The sequence below is a fragment of the Lynx rufus genome, unplaced genomic scaffold, assembly GCF_022079265.1.
Source record: "Lynx rufus isolate CCGP_SWC_20201006 ecotype Redwood Valley unplaced genomic scaffold, mLynRuf1.p SCAF_9, whole genome shotgun sequence".
In the NCBI taxonomy this organism is placed as follows: domain Eukaryota; kingdom Metazoa; phylum Chordata; class Mammalia; order Carnivora; family Felidae; genus Lynx; species Lynx rufus.
This window is the reverse complement of record NW_025814897.1, coordinates 55,297,885-55,312,784: the sequence shown is the minus strand read 5'-3', so window position 1 is coordinate 55,312,784 and position 14,900 is coordinate 55,297,885. Positions and strand designations below refer to the sequence as shown.

Sequence of the window (14,900 nt, the reverse complement as noted above, 5' to 3'; positions counted from 1 at the left end):
AGTGGCTTCATCTATGCCTGGCACCTTACAGTGCACGAGGGGCTGCCTCATCCATTGTATCCTCTGACCCTGTCATTTGGTTCAAGATGAGTATTGTGTCATGTGCTAGGCCAGGCATGGAGACACAGCTGTGACCAGACCCAGTCCCTGGCCTTCATGGTGCTTATAGCTAAAAGGGGCCATGATGGGGCCAGGCAGCACAGTGAACTGACGTAGCCTTGGAGAGGAGGGCAGGTGGCTTTCCTGGATGAAGAGATGTCTAGGCTGAGACCTGAAGACTGAGTAGGCCCCAGTCAGCCAAAGGGGACATGGGTGGGGAGTGTTCCAGACAGAATGAGCTTGTCCAAAGGCCCTGAATCACGACATGATTTAGCACAAGTGGAGGGCAGAGGTCTAGAAGGGAGTCTGAAGATGTGGGCAGACTAATAAAGCATTCCCAAGCCCTGTTAAGAAGCTTGGACTGTATCCCAAGGCCATGAGAAGCCCACTAAGCAGGGGGGGTGACACAGTCAGATTTGTGATTTGTAAAGTCCATCTGGGTTGGTGCGAGGACTTTGGATGGGGTGTTGGGGGCTGAGGTAGTGAGGGGAGGAGGTGGCCAGAGGAGTTGAGGAAAGGGTGGGCAGTCGGCATGGAGAGCAGGGTGGGTGCCCATTTCCTGAGCGGGTAGCCTGAGGCCCAGGGCCACACAGTTGGGTGGGGGGCAGACCCCATTAGAGAGTGTGGCCTCCTGGGTCAGTGCTCCCCCCATCAGCCACAAGCCCTTCCTTGACGGCTCCCCACCCATGCTCAAGTACATGGGCGACTACCCATCCAAGAGGACGCGCTCTGTCAATGAGCTCACCGACCAGATCTTTGAGGGTGCCCTAAAGGCCGAGGCCCTCAAGGATGAGGTATACGTGCAGATCCTGAAGCAGCTGACCGACAACCATATCAGGTGAGAGGATGGTAGGCGGGTGCAGGATGGCCTCCCCCCAGTGAGGGGGGAGTCACAGCTGACGGGAATCTTAAAGGTCCTCTACCCATTGTGACAGGGAGCTCCCTCCCTCCCAAGGCAGCATCTGGCCCTGCCTGGCAGCCGTCCTTCCGCATTCAGGCTCCCTCACGTCTTACCTCTGCCGCAAGGTCCAAGGAAGTCTGGTCAAGTACCAAGAGGTGGATGCACCCTCTGAACCTGTCCTTCTCCAAGTCTGACAGAACCGGTTCCTCCTAAATTTGCTCCACTCACTGCCCGAACCTCCTCCGGGTACCCCTCCCAGCCCAGACTCCATTCTGGAGGTTGTGCTCATGAGCAAATGTCCCCAGCCTGGCTCGGGCTGCGCTGGCTGTCAGTTGGAAGCTCCGGCTGAAAATTCTGGGCTGAAGGTGTTGAGTCCCAGAGGGTGCCACCTTGTCCCTGCTGGGTCAGACCACGGCAGGAATGGGAAGTCAGGGACATGCTAAGTCTCAGAGCCTGAGGGAAGCCCCACCATCTCCCCTTACACCCAGACCGCCAATTATGTCCCCAGGTTTGTCATCTTCTGCACCTCTTGCAAAATCCACCCTCGAACCATACTCAAATCTTCTCACACTGCCAAACCTTTATACATGCTGTGCTCACAGCCAGCATTTATGGCCTTTTTTGCGTATCAGAATTTGCGTCAGCCTTCAAAACCTAGCTCAAATGCCACCTCCTCCTAGAAGCCCTCTGTGCTTCTCTCCTGTCAGGCCCAGGGAGCTCAGAGTGCCCAATGAAGCCCAGGGGTTGTGCTAACTCAGTGCTAGTTAAAGAACAGACGAGTTAAAGAGTTTTTGCCGGAATACAGATCACACACGGCTTCCTTCATAGGAAAGTCTTGCTAAGAAGAAAAAAAGTCTCAGCTGAACCAAGAGTGCTTGGTGACATCGCTGATGTTCATTCTGGCATGAATGAGCACCTTACCTCCATGTGGCCGGTAACTGCGTGGCCCAGTGTGGGTTGGCCAACCACACTTTGTGTAGCACTAACTGGATCTGGCCACCAGGGAGGCGGGTCTGCGTTGGTCCCCAGAAGAGAGGCATGGGGGTCAAGACAGACACGTGCCGCCACAGTGAGGCGCCAAGGATGCTCGGATCCACAAGCGGCCTGCAGAACTCCCGCTGGACACCCCACCTCTTCCCGCAGGTATAGCGAGGAGCGTGGCTGGGAGCTGCTCTGGCTGTGCACGGGCCTCTTCCCACCCAGCAACATCCTGCTGCCCCACGTGCAGCGCTTCCTGCAGTCCCGTAAGCACTGTCCGCTCGCCATCGACTGCCTGCAGCGGCTCCAGAAAGCCCTGAGGTACGGCGGCCCACTGAGAGCAGAGGCGGTGGGCAAAGAGCCTGTGGCAGGTGCTGGGATGGGCTCTCAGCCCCAGTGGGCTTGTGGGTGTCCCTGGCGGATGAGGGCATGGCCACACAACACGTGGGACCTGTCCCTGGGGTACCACAGCTGCCAGTCGGACAAAGCCTGAAGCGTGATGCCCATTCTGGACGCAATCGTGTCTGGCTGCTCAGAAGGGCTGGCGCATACCTTCCAGTGTGTTGGGGACGTCTGGGCCATACTCCATACTCTGCACAGCCCATGTGCATCCTTCACGTCCCGTGGTCCCCTCCACAGCCCTATTTGGCTGACGCTGTTCTCTCATTCTACAGTTGAGGGGTTGGAGGCTCGTGGAGATTAAGTGACTGTCACCTGGCAGGGAGTGGCGGACAAGGGATTAGAACTGGGGTCTGTCTCCAAAGTTCCCTCTGTTCCCTGCTCCCCATGGCCCCATGAACCCACTGGCTCCTGACTGCCCCTCCACCCCTCTCCTGGCTTTCAGAAATGGGTCCCGGAAGTACCCCCCACACCTGGTGGAGGTGGAGGCCATCCAGCACAAAACCACCCAGATTTTCCACAAGGTCTACTTTCCTGATGACACCGATGAGGTGAGGGCTGCTGGCTTCTTGGTGAAGGACCAGATTCCCCGAGGACACAGGGAACAGCCCTGATGCCTCTCCCCTGCCATCCCCATATTTGCTCCTCAGTGGTCAGGGCTCAATCGAGAGGCTACAGACTCCTTGGGTTCCCGATCTGACCTTCTGTTGTCTCCAAGAGCTTCCTTGAGAAGATCATTCTTCCCTCTCTCTGAGGTGGCTCTGCCTCAGAGAAAAGTGCTCTCTTTCTGAGCTGAGCTCTATGCTGGTGCCACCTCCCTGATGTCAGCTCTGTTCCTGGTCACAGGCCTGCCTGCCCAGGCCTCTCCTATTGTCCCCGAGCCCACTTTCCTGCAGGCCCCTTCCTTCCTCCTCACTTGGCCTGATTGTGGGTCTCCTGGTCCAATGGTCCTGTTAGCCTTCCCATCATGCCCATTAGGTCAGGCAGCCTCCTGACCTCCACTCTTTGCCCCATCTCAGCATCTCATTCAGATAAGTGAATCCAGCACCAAAACTTTTAGTGTGAAAAGCAGTTTTAGAACTTGTCTAGAGACTAGAGACTCAGAAATGTCATGATAGGATTTCAGTGACAAGGACAAGAAACTAACAAATCCTTTCCTGTCCCTCCAGTGGAAGGTTATATGAAGCAGTCCCTCCCCCACCCCGCACCTACCCCTACCCCGGGCTGCTTCCCCTCTTTTTCCCTCCCCCTTCTGGAATTTGCTTTCTTCTTCCTCCAGCCTCTCTCCTCCCAAACACCCCGCCTATCTTTGCTCCCTTGGCCTCGTGTCACCCATGCTTGTACAGCCAGGCCCACAACCCTGGAAGCAGAGGCTGAGTGTGCTTGGATTGGGGAGGACACAATCTGGGAAGATCCAGACAGGAGCTGCTTTTCCGTTTTCTTAAATGCTGTGCCCAGCTCTAGACCCATGGGGAAACACCTCAGATGGAGGGTGCCCTGCATGGGTGGGAGTCTAGTCGCAGGCACAGATAGAGGGGCACAGGAAGCCCCAGCCGCAGCCGCCTGCCCCTCACTTCCCAGGCCTTTGAGGTGGAGTCCAGCACTAAGGCTAAAGACTTCTGCCAGAACATCGCAGCCCGGCTGCTCCTCAAGTCCTCAGAAGGATTCAGCCTCTTTGTCAAAATTGCAGACAAGGTGGGTGACGGGTCATTGGCTTCCTATTGGATTGCTGTTGGTCTGTCTGTTGGAACATTTGCTGGGACTGTAGGAGCTCATGGGGCAGTGGGGAGGGGAAAGAGGGGAAGAGAGAGGTGTGCTTGCATGTGGCATCTGATTGTGTCCCTCTCCTTCTTATATCCCTGCAATGGTCCCCGTACTTGTAGCAGCTTCCCCTAAATGTCTCTCCTCTGAGGCGTTGCAGAGCATGACCTCAAACCTCTTGGGAGCCATGTGGCACTTTATATTCTGGACCACACAAGGCTCATCGCCCTGCCACAACACACAAGTACTTTTCAGATTTGACTTGACCGGTCCCTCAGCTGCCTTGCCAAGGCCAATTAGCCCTGAAATAACCCCTGAAGGGGGTGTGATTATCCCCACCTAATAGATCACAAAACGTGGACTCAGAAAATTTAAGTAACTTATTCAAAGCCACACAGCAAGGACTCAGATCCCAGTAGGTCTGACTCCAAAGCACAGGCCCCTGCCACCATTCCACCTTGCTCTTCCTCACTTCTGTGTTCTTGAAGGTCAAGGGCCCAGCTTTAAAGCCTCTTCCTGTGGGAAGGCTTCCTTGACCATGTCAGGTAGATCAGGTGCTCCCTCAGTTCCTTGTGCATCCACGTCTGCCTCCTCATTTCACAACTGTCCCTGTGCCAGACACTGGGGACCCACAGGTGATCTCAGTAAGGTCCTCGACCCAGAGGAGCTTGGAGCCTGTGGGAAGAGCAGGTCACAGATACCGGAGATTGTCCAAGGCAGGGACTGGGCCTCATTCTTGGCCTTCTCACCAGGGCTTAGTCTTTGCTGAACAACTGGAATGACTGTCACTCTGGGTGGGAAGTAGGCTTTGTTCTGGAGACTCAACAGGCATAGTCAGGGCAGAGTGGGACACCTCTTCGGGCTGCAACAAAGGGCCAAAAGGAAGGCATTGGGTGGGAAAGTCAGAAAAATCAGTATTGGTGGAACTAAAATGAATGGATTGGAACGGCCATGTTCCTAGGTCATCAGCGTCCCCGAGAATGACTTCTTCTTCGACTTTGTTCGACACCTGACAGACTGGATAAAGAAAGCACGGCCTGTCAAAGATGGTAATGTGAGGCTGGGCCCTGAGATCATCTGAGGCCCAGAGCAGAGCAGGTGCCGGCACAGGGCCACACCGCGAGGTCCACCTGGGTGGGACCCGAGCTAGGGCCTGCTCCGGGGCTGGTGCTGGGCACGGGTGATCCTCTGTGCTGGGACGCTCTGGGTGACTGATTGCCCTCTGCCACAGGAATCGTGCCCTCGCTCACCTACCAGGTGTTCTTCATGAAGAAGCTGTGGACCACCACGGTGCCCGGGAAGGACCCGATGGCCGATTCCATCTTCCACTATTACCAGGTGAGCTGCCTGCCCCTCTCTGCTGTGCTGCCTCCATGTGCTGCTGGCCTTGCTGTATTTCAGGAAAGCAGAACCCTGCTGTTCTTGTCAGGAGGGGGGCCTCAAATAGTAAGGCCTCTAAGAGATTCCTGCTGGGATCCTGGGGAGTAGCTCAAAGGCAGACCCTTCTCTTTCCTCAGTGCCTTGTACTTTCTTTGGAGACTTTAATCCCCACCCATTCAGGCCCTTCCCTTGGTGAGGGGCTGTCCTCTGAATCAGAGATTCTATAGCTACACCTGTGTGTATCTAGGGCATCTGTGTGAATGTGTAAACACTTTCTAGCACAAGCATGTGCCTGTGGGAAGCCAGGAGGGAGGCCCCCATGTTGAACCTCTATTTGTTGTCTGATGCTTTTCACTCATTCTGCACTCCCAGCAAACCCCAACAAGTAGGCATGTTGTTCCCATTTTATAGAGGGAGAAACTGAGACCCAGAGAGATCAAGTGATATAATTAGGGCTACAGGGTGGATAGAATCTGGGTTTGAATCCATGTCTTCACAACTGCAGACTCGGCGATCTTTTCTGGGCCAGTCCTGTTTATCATTCTGTAGGGGAGACAGACCAGGATGCTGGGAAGGTTGCAGGAGGCAGGGATGGTGGCTGCCGTGGTAGAGAGAACCCTGGCCTGGGAGTTGCCAGGGCTCATTCACCCGTGAGATCTGCCCCTCCCCCATGGTGCCCTTTTAGTGAATGGCAACATGAACATCAGCTACCATTTCCCCCAAGGCAGAAACCCAAGTCAGCCTTGACACCTCCCTCTCCCTCATTTTTCACATCCCAAATCATTCACCTGATGACTTCAACTCCCAAACTCTCCAAAATCCATCCACATGTCTCCATTACCACCGGTACCAACTCAGGTCAGCCCATCATCTCTCATCTGAATGAAGCTGGTAACCTTTGCCCTGAGCTTCCCTGTCCATTTTTGTCCCCTTTGAATCCATTCTTCCTACGGGGGTCATCATGCTTTCGGGATCCTCTCAGTGGCTTCCCTTAAAGTAGAACGCCAAATCCTGACTCTGGCCCTGCATGGGGGTGCCACTAGCTACTTCTGCTGCCTTGTCTTGTATCCAGCACCCCTTTGTTCACTTCACTCCAGCTACATTTTTTCAAATTCTCAGGTATGCCTGGGGGCCTTTGTAACATTTTCTTGGGAAGCTTTTCCCTAGGTTCTTTCCTTCACCTTCTAAGCTTTTAGATGTTATTTCAATCATCATAAGGGAAATCTTCCCTGTTCCTAAAACTAGATCAGGTCAACTAGTTATATGCTGTCATAGCACTGAGAACAATTCCTTCGAAGATTGTAATTATACATCAATTTGGGGTGACGGATGTCTGTTCTTGCCTTGACTACAAGTTCCTTGCGAGTAGGGAAGTAGATGTTGTTGCTTAAAGGGCCTGGCTCATAGCAGATGATCAATGCATATTTGTGGGCTTGATGGATGGGTAAACAGGCGGTGACTCAGTGAATGAATGGGTAGAAGGATGGATGGTGAATGAACTTGTGGGTGGACAGATGGACAAATGAAAAATGGATATGGGTAGGTAGAACCATATGGGTGGACAGATGGATGGGTGTGGATGGATAGATAGGTGGGCGAGTAGATGAAAAAGTGGATGGAAAATAATTGACTCAGGTTTCTAATCTGCAGTGTGTCCTCAGGCCAGCCTCAGTTTTCCTACGTTTCAACGAGTGGGTAAGACAGTTGTAAGGCTGTGGGCAGTGTTGGCCATTTGGAAGCTTCATCTTTGCTTTTGGTCCACTCCTCATCCTCAATTACTGGAAGTTCAAAGTGGGGAAGAGGCTGGTGCTGCTGATGAAACTAGCAGGTCTCAAAGGAACTGAATGGGAGGAGGCCAGCCAGAGAGGCTTTTCCCAAGGAAGGACAGGCTCAGAAGGTTAGGGGTGTGGAACAGTCTCAGGTTCACCAGATGGTCACTCTGAGTTTCTTCATCTTTGAAATGTGGCTGCTCACCCCACTGGACCGTTATGAGGGAAAATGAAAGAATAATATTCATACATGGCCCTGCTTTCCAACTGTAAAGTGCTGGATCTGTGCAGGCATGGTTGCTATTTCCCCGTCCTATCTCCTCTTGGGGCACAGTGTCAGCTGAGGCTGGAGGAAAAGGTACGCCCAATGTGGGGTAAGGCAGTAGACCTCGCCTGAGACCTGCTCTGTCTCCGGCAGGAGTTGCCCAAGTATCTCCGAGGCTATCACAAGTGCACACGGGAGGAGGTGCTGCAGCTGGGGGCACTGATCTACAGGGTCAAATTCGAAGAGGACAAGTCCTACTTCCCCAGTATCCCCAAGCTGCTACGGGAGCTGGTGCCCCAGGACCTCATCCGGCAGGTTTCCCCGGATGACTGGAAGCGGGTGAGTATAAAGGCGGCGGCAGGACTAGGGGTCTCTGGGCACCCCACAGGTCAGGCGGCAGGTGCTGGCCAGCAGCCCAGGGAAGTATCTCTTGTTGTCCCTTGTGTGTGATAAGGTCACCCTCTCATTTTCCCTTCCTTTCGCTTTAGTATCCGGTTCTCCAGGCAAAGGACTCACCTAGCTGCTTGGTAGTAATTTGCCCTATTCTGGTTGCCATGGTGACCTGATTTCACTTGATACTCTTTGGTCTGCTTACTTAGGGGAGGGGAGGGGAGAGAAGGGAAATAAGGATTCCATTAACTGGGATGACGGAGGCCCCTCCTGGCCTCCAGGGCCCCCATCATATGCCTGGCCCTCCAAGGCCCATGACCGCTAACAGTGCAGGTGAGGTAGGAGCGGCAGGGGAGAGGCCTCTGATCCCCCCTCTCCCTACAGTCCATCGTTGCCTACTTCAACAAGCATGCAGGGAAGTCCAAGGAGGAGGCCAAGCTAGCCTTTCTAAAGCTCATCTTCAAGTGGCCCACCTTTGGTTCAGCCTTCTTCGAGGTGAAGGTACGTTATGGGTGGCTTCTCAGGACCAAGGGAGGAAGGGACTAAGGAGTGGGGATGAGAAGGGACAGAAACGCCTCCCCAGGACTGTGGGAAACAGCGATGGCCTCTGCCACCTGCCCTGGCAAGGAAAGGACGGAAGCACCCTCAGCTTTGCACCACCTCGGTATCTCAGCCCTGGGACATGAGGGACAACCAGCAGCTCAGCCTGGCAGGGGAGGCAGATGTGTAAACCAGCCACAGTAATGGAGAACGATCTGTGCTGTGACAAAGGGGAGCCCTTATCAAGGTGACTGAGAAGGCTGAGGCGGCTTCCTGGAGGAGGCCACACCTGAACTTCCAGGAAGACCCTGGGGAGAGTGTTCCTGACAGAGGGCCTAGCATGAGCAAAGAGCCAGTGGTGTACAGGAAGTGCAAGTTGCTGAGTATGGATGGGTGCAGGGTATGAGAATGAGCAGATTGTGGTGAGGCAGGCTGGCAAGCCGGCGAGGGGGTTGGGTTTCCTCCTGAAGGTGGTGGCCAGCCCTGGAAGGTTCTGCATAGGGATGATGGGGCCAGAAGTCCACTCTGACTGGGGGGCGAGGGTGGGCCTGAGGGGCACAACCGGAGGCAGGAGAATGGTAAACAGGCTCGCGTGAGAACTGGGGGTAGGTCAGGCTGGAGAGGAGGGGATGGCCTTGTTACATACCTCGGACGGGAGGCCTTTTGAGAAGTCTGGCTGTACAAGGAAGAGAGGGAGTCAGAGAGCTAAGCTGGAGGCAGGAGTTAGAGTTCAAAGAGGGTTTTTAAAGAGGGCAGACATTTGGGCTGAGAGAAGAGATGGCCCAGACTCCTAGAGAAGCAGGAGAGAAGGGATGAAAAAGCTGCCAGAGAGGGTGGGAGATGGGGTCTCTTGGGGACCCGTGAAGGGATCTGGGTTGCACTGAGGGCCCAGCAGAGGTGGAAACCGTGAGGTTGTGGGCAGAGCCACTGGCTCTGCTGCACCTCTGGCATTGAGCAGGAGCAGGGGAGGGCAACTTACTCCTAGCACACAGCTTTTCCTGCTCTGGGCTCCCCCTGCTCTCTGATGGTTTCCGGCTTTCTTTGCCAGCAAACTACGGAGCCAAACTTCCCTGAGATCCTCTTAATTGCCATCAATAAGTATGGGGTCAGCCTCATCGATCCCAGAACCAAGGTAAGCAGTAACAGGGAAGAGTGGGGGTGTGCTTCTCTGTCTGCACCTCTCACAAGAGCCCCCAGACCCAACCCCCCAAAGCCCCTGCTGGCCACCATCCTCACTTAATGTGGCCAAGAAGGCAGATGATCTTGAGAAGTGGTCTGTGTTTGCTTCGTCTATTTCCCTACCTGCTCCATCAAAATTGCTCTCCTAGAGTTACTAGCCAACACCTTGCTACTAAATCCAATGAACTTTTTAGCACTTGGCCTTTTGGCGTCATTGGACCTTACAACCATTCGTTCCTTCCAGAATGCTCTCCACACATTGGTCAGGATGGCAGACTGCACCGGGGTTAAATATTCTCGTATTTATGGGCCAGAGTAGTCCTCACCAAGGGAACCAGGAAGCACAGTCCTACCACATACCCAGGAGGAGTACAACTGGACCACTGGCGAAGGGTGCCAATGGCCACCACTTTCCTCTTGTGTTCATGTGCCCCACTTTCCTGGTTTTCCTCCTCTCTCTCAGGTCATTCTTCTCACATACTTCTGTGTGATTATTTTCTACCCACACGCATGGTGCTCCCTGAGGCTTCCTGGCATCTTCTTGATTTCCTCCTAGTAGGACCATCCCATCCAGGACCCCTGTTTCCATTCCTTCAGGCCTCCCAAATTTCCAGTTCCAGCCCCACATACCCCATAGCCTCGTGGACACGGAGGGAGAAGGCATCTGCCTCCCCTAGCATCTCCACAGCAGAGCTAGATTCTCTCTTCTTGCTTCTTTGCCTGTCTGAGGGCCCAAGGCCTTTCTGGCGGGTGTGGGCTGGTGCTGAGGAAAGTGAGGCCAGAGGGTCCAGACTGTACAGGTTCAAATTTTCTCTGCTTTCCCAGGACATCTTGACCACTCATCCCTTCACCAAGATCTCCAACTGGAGCAGTGGCAACACCTACTTCCACATCACCATTGGGAACCTGGTGCGCGGGAGCAAATTGCTCTGTGAGACATCACTGGTGAGACCTCTTTTATTTAGGCCTGGTAGGGCTCCCCTACTTTGCCTAAAGCTCCAACCATCCTCTTTGTCCCCAGAACAAACGTGAGGAGTGCATGGCTTGGCCTGAGATTGGGATCAAAGGTCAGATTGGGCCAAGGTCAAGTCAGTTTGAGGCTCAGCTTAGGTCTGGGAAGGGCACTTAATCTGGGGCCGAGAACAGACCCCTCATTTATTAACTATTGTTTGAATGACTGCAGTGTCTGGGGACTGAGTCTTTAGCCCCTGAGTTCAATAGTGGAGCCATTAGCAATGAGGCTTCTTGGACTGAGCTGAATTTCTAAGGCGCGGCTCAACTGGTAAAGCCTTTAGGATCACCAGGATGTAAGGGGCATACAAGCTAGGGCCTTCATGTAGGGTCATAACAACTTTGAACCTTAGACATGTGGCTGGATGAGTCCAACCCTTCAGCTGTGAGGCTGGGGAGATGGAGTCCAGAGCAGTACAGGATTCTCCTTAGTTCAGGGCTCTGCCCTTTGCAGTTTCCTGGGAGTGTTCTGGGTCTGAATGGGCTGGCCCTGTCCCACTATTTGCTCTGTTTATCTTCTCGTGCTGTTTCCAGGGCTACAAGATGGATGACCTCCTGACTTCCTATATTAGCCAAATGCTCACAGCCATGAGCAAACAGCGGGGCTCCAGGAGTGGCAAGTGAACAGTGGGGAGGGTGGTCCTGTTTCAGGCCCATCAGCTACCTCTGCAGGTGGGAGAGGACTTCTGCCATCTGGGCAGGGAGGCTGGGCTAGCCGGCCACCACTAACTATTATACCAACTTAGCCTCTGATCCTCTTCCAGTGAGGCAGCCTTGCTGGGATGAAGAGCTCCCCTCTATCCACTCCTGAGAGGTGGTTCTAGCTCTGGCTTGCGGTGACCTTCCCAGTTGTAAAACCCTATGCTCCTTGGGTGCCTTTCTTAGACCAGTCCTACCGTGCGACCTCCTTTGACTTTCCATGCAACCACTGTGAAAGGGAATCAAGAGGACAACTTAGTTCTCCATACTGGGACCAACCAAACCAAACAAACCAAGAATATTCTGAAATCCAAGGGACTGGCTTAATTCCTGTAAGTCCAGAATTCTCAGCTGGGATGAGGGAGACAGACTACTTTTCTATATTGCAGTGTGAGTGCTGAGCCCTGTGTTAGTCTCCCCTGATCACCTCAGGGTATAAAGTATGTGTTTAATCATTTGGCCCTCTGGTGTCTTTGCTCGGGGAAGAGGAGAGAGTGGGGTGTGGCCTGTAGGACTAAGCTGGTCTGGGTTTGGGGTGCCTGAGCCCAAGATGTGCTTGAAAGGGGCTTAAAGGGGCTGGCTGGGACCACAGTGGGTTAGGGGTAAATGTTAGGACATCAGCCTGGGAGGTAGAGGCCTAAGTGTGCAGGGGCCAGCTTCTGGGCCTTAACTAGGACCAGTGGAGCCAGAGTGACCCTCGCATCCTGTCAGAAACATCTCCTTGGTTCATCAAGAAATCCAAGAATTGTGCTGCCTAAGGTTAAATCCTTGTGTCCTCAGAGTGCCTATAAAACGTTACTTTGTGACCAGGATGAAACAACCAAATTCAGCTGTGATCTGGTGAGGCATGGGAATGGGGGTTTTAGACAGAGAGGTAGGATTTGGGTGTGAGGCATCCTCCTGGGCCATGACGGGGAAGAGTGCCTAGAGAAGTGACAGTGGAGACTGCCCTAGAGGAGGGTATGTTTACGATGAGCCCCTAAGGCCCCCCCCCTAATACTTCAGTAGGGCCAAATCCTTATTGTCCTCACACACACAAGTGTCTTGGGTCATCTGCATCCAGATGCCAAACACTCCAGAGGGAGTTCTATTCCTGTTCTCCCCAGCTACCTGTGTGGGAGGAGCTGGTTGTGAAAATGGAGGCCCCAAACCAGATAGCCCTGATTTCTGGGATGACCATGTGGCTTTCTGAGACAGCTTTGCCCCACCAGTGTTTACAGAGCTCCATAGGCAGCCTCAGATAAATCTGAGCCAGAAGGAAGGTGCTGTGGTGGTGTGCCTCTACACAATCATATCAATGGGGATACAGAGGCCCAGAGAAGGTGTGCGAATAAGTGAAGTCGGCCACACCGAACTCAGTTCACTACTTTCAACATTTGGCTCTGAGACACCAAGGGCTCCAGATGCTTGTTCTATGCCCTAGTTCCCCTTCAAGGCCTAGGGTCGTTGGGTAGGCACAGAATTATGCCCATCACCCCACTGCACACTAGATCACAGTGTGTGTGTGGGATGAGATCTTTCCCCTGATTCACGCCCTTGCCTATACCACTTCTCATTCTCTGACTCAGGATGGCATCACTTTTGCACTCATCCCCTAGTCTGTCAGCCTGAGTGATCACAGAGGGGTCCAAAGAATATGCCATTAACCTTCTGGGTTCCTGAGAGGTTGCCTTTATTCTCATGCTGATGTGCACAAAGCCATTCCTTTAGCAGGGAGTACTATGAAGGGTTAGGATAAGAAACCCTGTAACTCCAGCTTCAAGACCACAACAACAGTTTTTCCCTTGCCCATCTCCTAGAGATGCATTCTTTATGGAAAGCACTAGACCAGAGTGGTTCCCCTGAGAGCCTCAATGGCCCTTCTGCACTCCTTTCTTGACTACTTCCCACCATCACCACCCTTAGGCACAGAGAGGAAGAAGAAGGAAAAGGCAATGTATGACAAAATTTTCTCCAAGGACATCCTATAGGAGGAGGAGAACATGCTAGAGAAGGAATGCACTGTATGAAAGACTTCCTGGGAGGAGGATTTAACAATGGGGATCTCTTGGGATTTTCAGGATGGGGACCTCTTTAGTGGGCACTGTGGGTCCCAAGGTTTCTAGGGCAGGGGGTCAATATGATTCAATGGAGGGGATCTGTCTGATGACCCCCCCCCCCAGGGAAGAATGTCAGTGGTTTGATGTTCTTAGGGAACACTGGTAGGATGACTTTTCCCTCAGGGGATATTGATAGATCTCCTTGGGGGACAGTGGTGGTTTGACCTTCCCCTTGGGCAGTCACTGGTGGCTTCACATCCTTCTTGGGAGGGTACTGTGATTTGAGGGCCTCCTGTTTGGGGGCTTCTGTGACACAGAGGGAACTTGGATATCTGAGAATTGGGGGGATTCAGGCTGGCTTGAAGGTGCCTACTGTCCAGGGCTTTTCCATGACTCATTTTCTATGTCAGGGACTGGTTCCTGAATATGTTGTAGGGGGTAGAAAAGACATACACACAGATTCCCTTAGTGTCACTTTCCCAATCTGTGTTTGCTATGTGGTGAACTCCTAGTCCTCTCTTAAACGTTAGAACCACCCCTACTCCCTCAGGCTCATTCTTCTAAATTTCCTCCCCCAAGATTTTCGGCAAACATATATGGCCTGCCAATTCTGCTTGAGGCAAATAAGGTCCATTATGTGAGGGTATGGAAGCTCCAAAGGAAGCTCTCAAAAAGTAGCAACTAAAACTTGCTTAAAGATTATATATTTTATAATAATTGCTTTCAAGTCAGTTATAGAGAGAAAGGAACATGTTTCCCTACTGGAATGCGAGCTTCTTGAGGCCAGGAACCTTTAACTTGCTTGTCACTATATTCCTGGTGCCCAGAAAAATGTCACATACTAGGTGCTTGATATAATTTTTTGACTGATGGAAAAACTGGTAATAGAGAATTCAGACCTTACTCTCCTACTCGAGGAAATTTTTTTTAAAATGGATACAATACAAAGAAAAACATATTAACAACATAGTGAGGAATTATGGGGACCAAATCAAGAATGTGGCGATCCAAAAAGTGAAGCCCAGACCCAACTATACACTGTCTACAAGAAATTAGATACAAATAGATTGAAATTAAAGCCTGGAAAAATGAATACCTTGTTAACACTACTGAAAAGAAAGATGAAGTTGCTATTAATATCACACAATGTCTTTGCTTCAGAGCAAAGAATATTACCAGGGATAAAGAAGTTCATTTCCTAATGATTAAAGAGATCATTTCATCAAGAAGACATGTTCATGCACCTTTTAAGTGTTTCAAAACACATGAAGCAAAGACAAGACTGCAAAAAGAACTAAATCTATAATTATATTTGAAGATTTTGATGCCCCGCTCTCAATAAAAGAACTGGGCAGAAAATCAGTAAGATGTAGAACACCTTACTGGTTCTGGTCCAAGATGGTGACGTAGGAAGATGCTGAACTCCCCTCCTCCACAGACACCTATTTATAGAGCAATTTCTCCTGAAGACGACCTGAGGGCTGACTGAA

The 14,900-nt window shown here is 52.3% G+C and overlaps 1 protein-coding gene across 1 annotated transcript in view; it reads left to right on the top strand.

Annotated features, from left to right (window-relative positions):
• Positions 1-11,826, top strand: part of MYO7A (myosin VIIA) — a 65,843-nt gene extending 54,017 nt beyond the window's left edge. Inside the window, exons 37-47 of the mRNA XM_047071845.1 lie at positions 784-937; positions 2,144-2,299; positions 2,823-2,928; positions 3,959-4,072; positions 5,100-5,187; positions 5,370-5,476; positions 7,706-7,891; positions 8,327-8,443; positions 9,531-9,614; positions 10,487-10,606; positions 11,207-11,826. Coding sequence (XP_046927801.1) covers positions 784-937; positions 2,144-2,299; positions 2,823-2,928; positions 3,959-4,072; positions 5,100-5,187; positions 5,370-5,476; positions 7,706-7,891; positions 8,327-8,443; positions 9,531-9,614; positions 10,487-10,606; positions 11,207-11,296 — 1,322 coding nt within the window. The 3' untranslated portion in view covers positions 11,297-11,826. The remainder of the gene's footprint in view (positions 1-783; positions 938-2,143; positions 2,300-2,822; positions 2,929-3,958; positions 4,073-5,099; positions 5,188-5,369; positions 5,477-7,705; positions 7,892-8,326; positions 8,444-9,530; positions 9,615-10,486; positions 10,607-11,206) is intronic.
• The last annotated feature ends 3,074 nt before the right edge of the window (positions 11,827-14,900 follow it).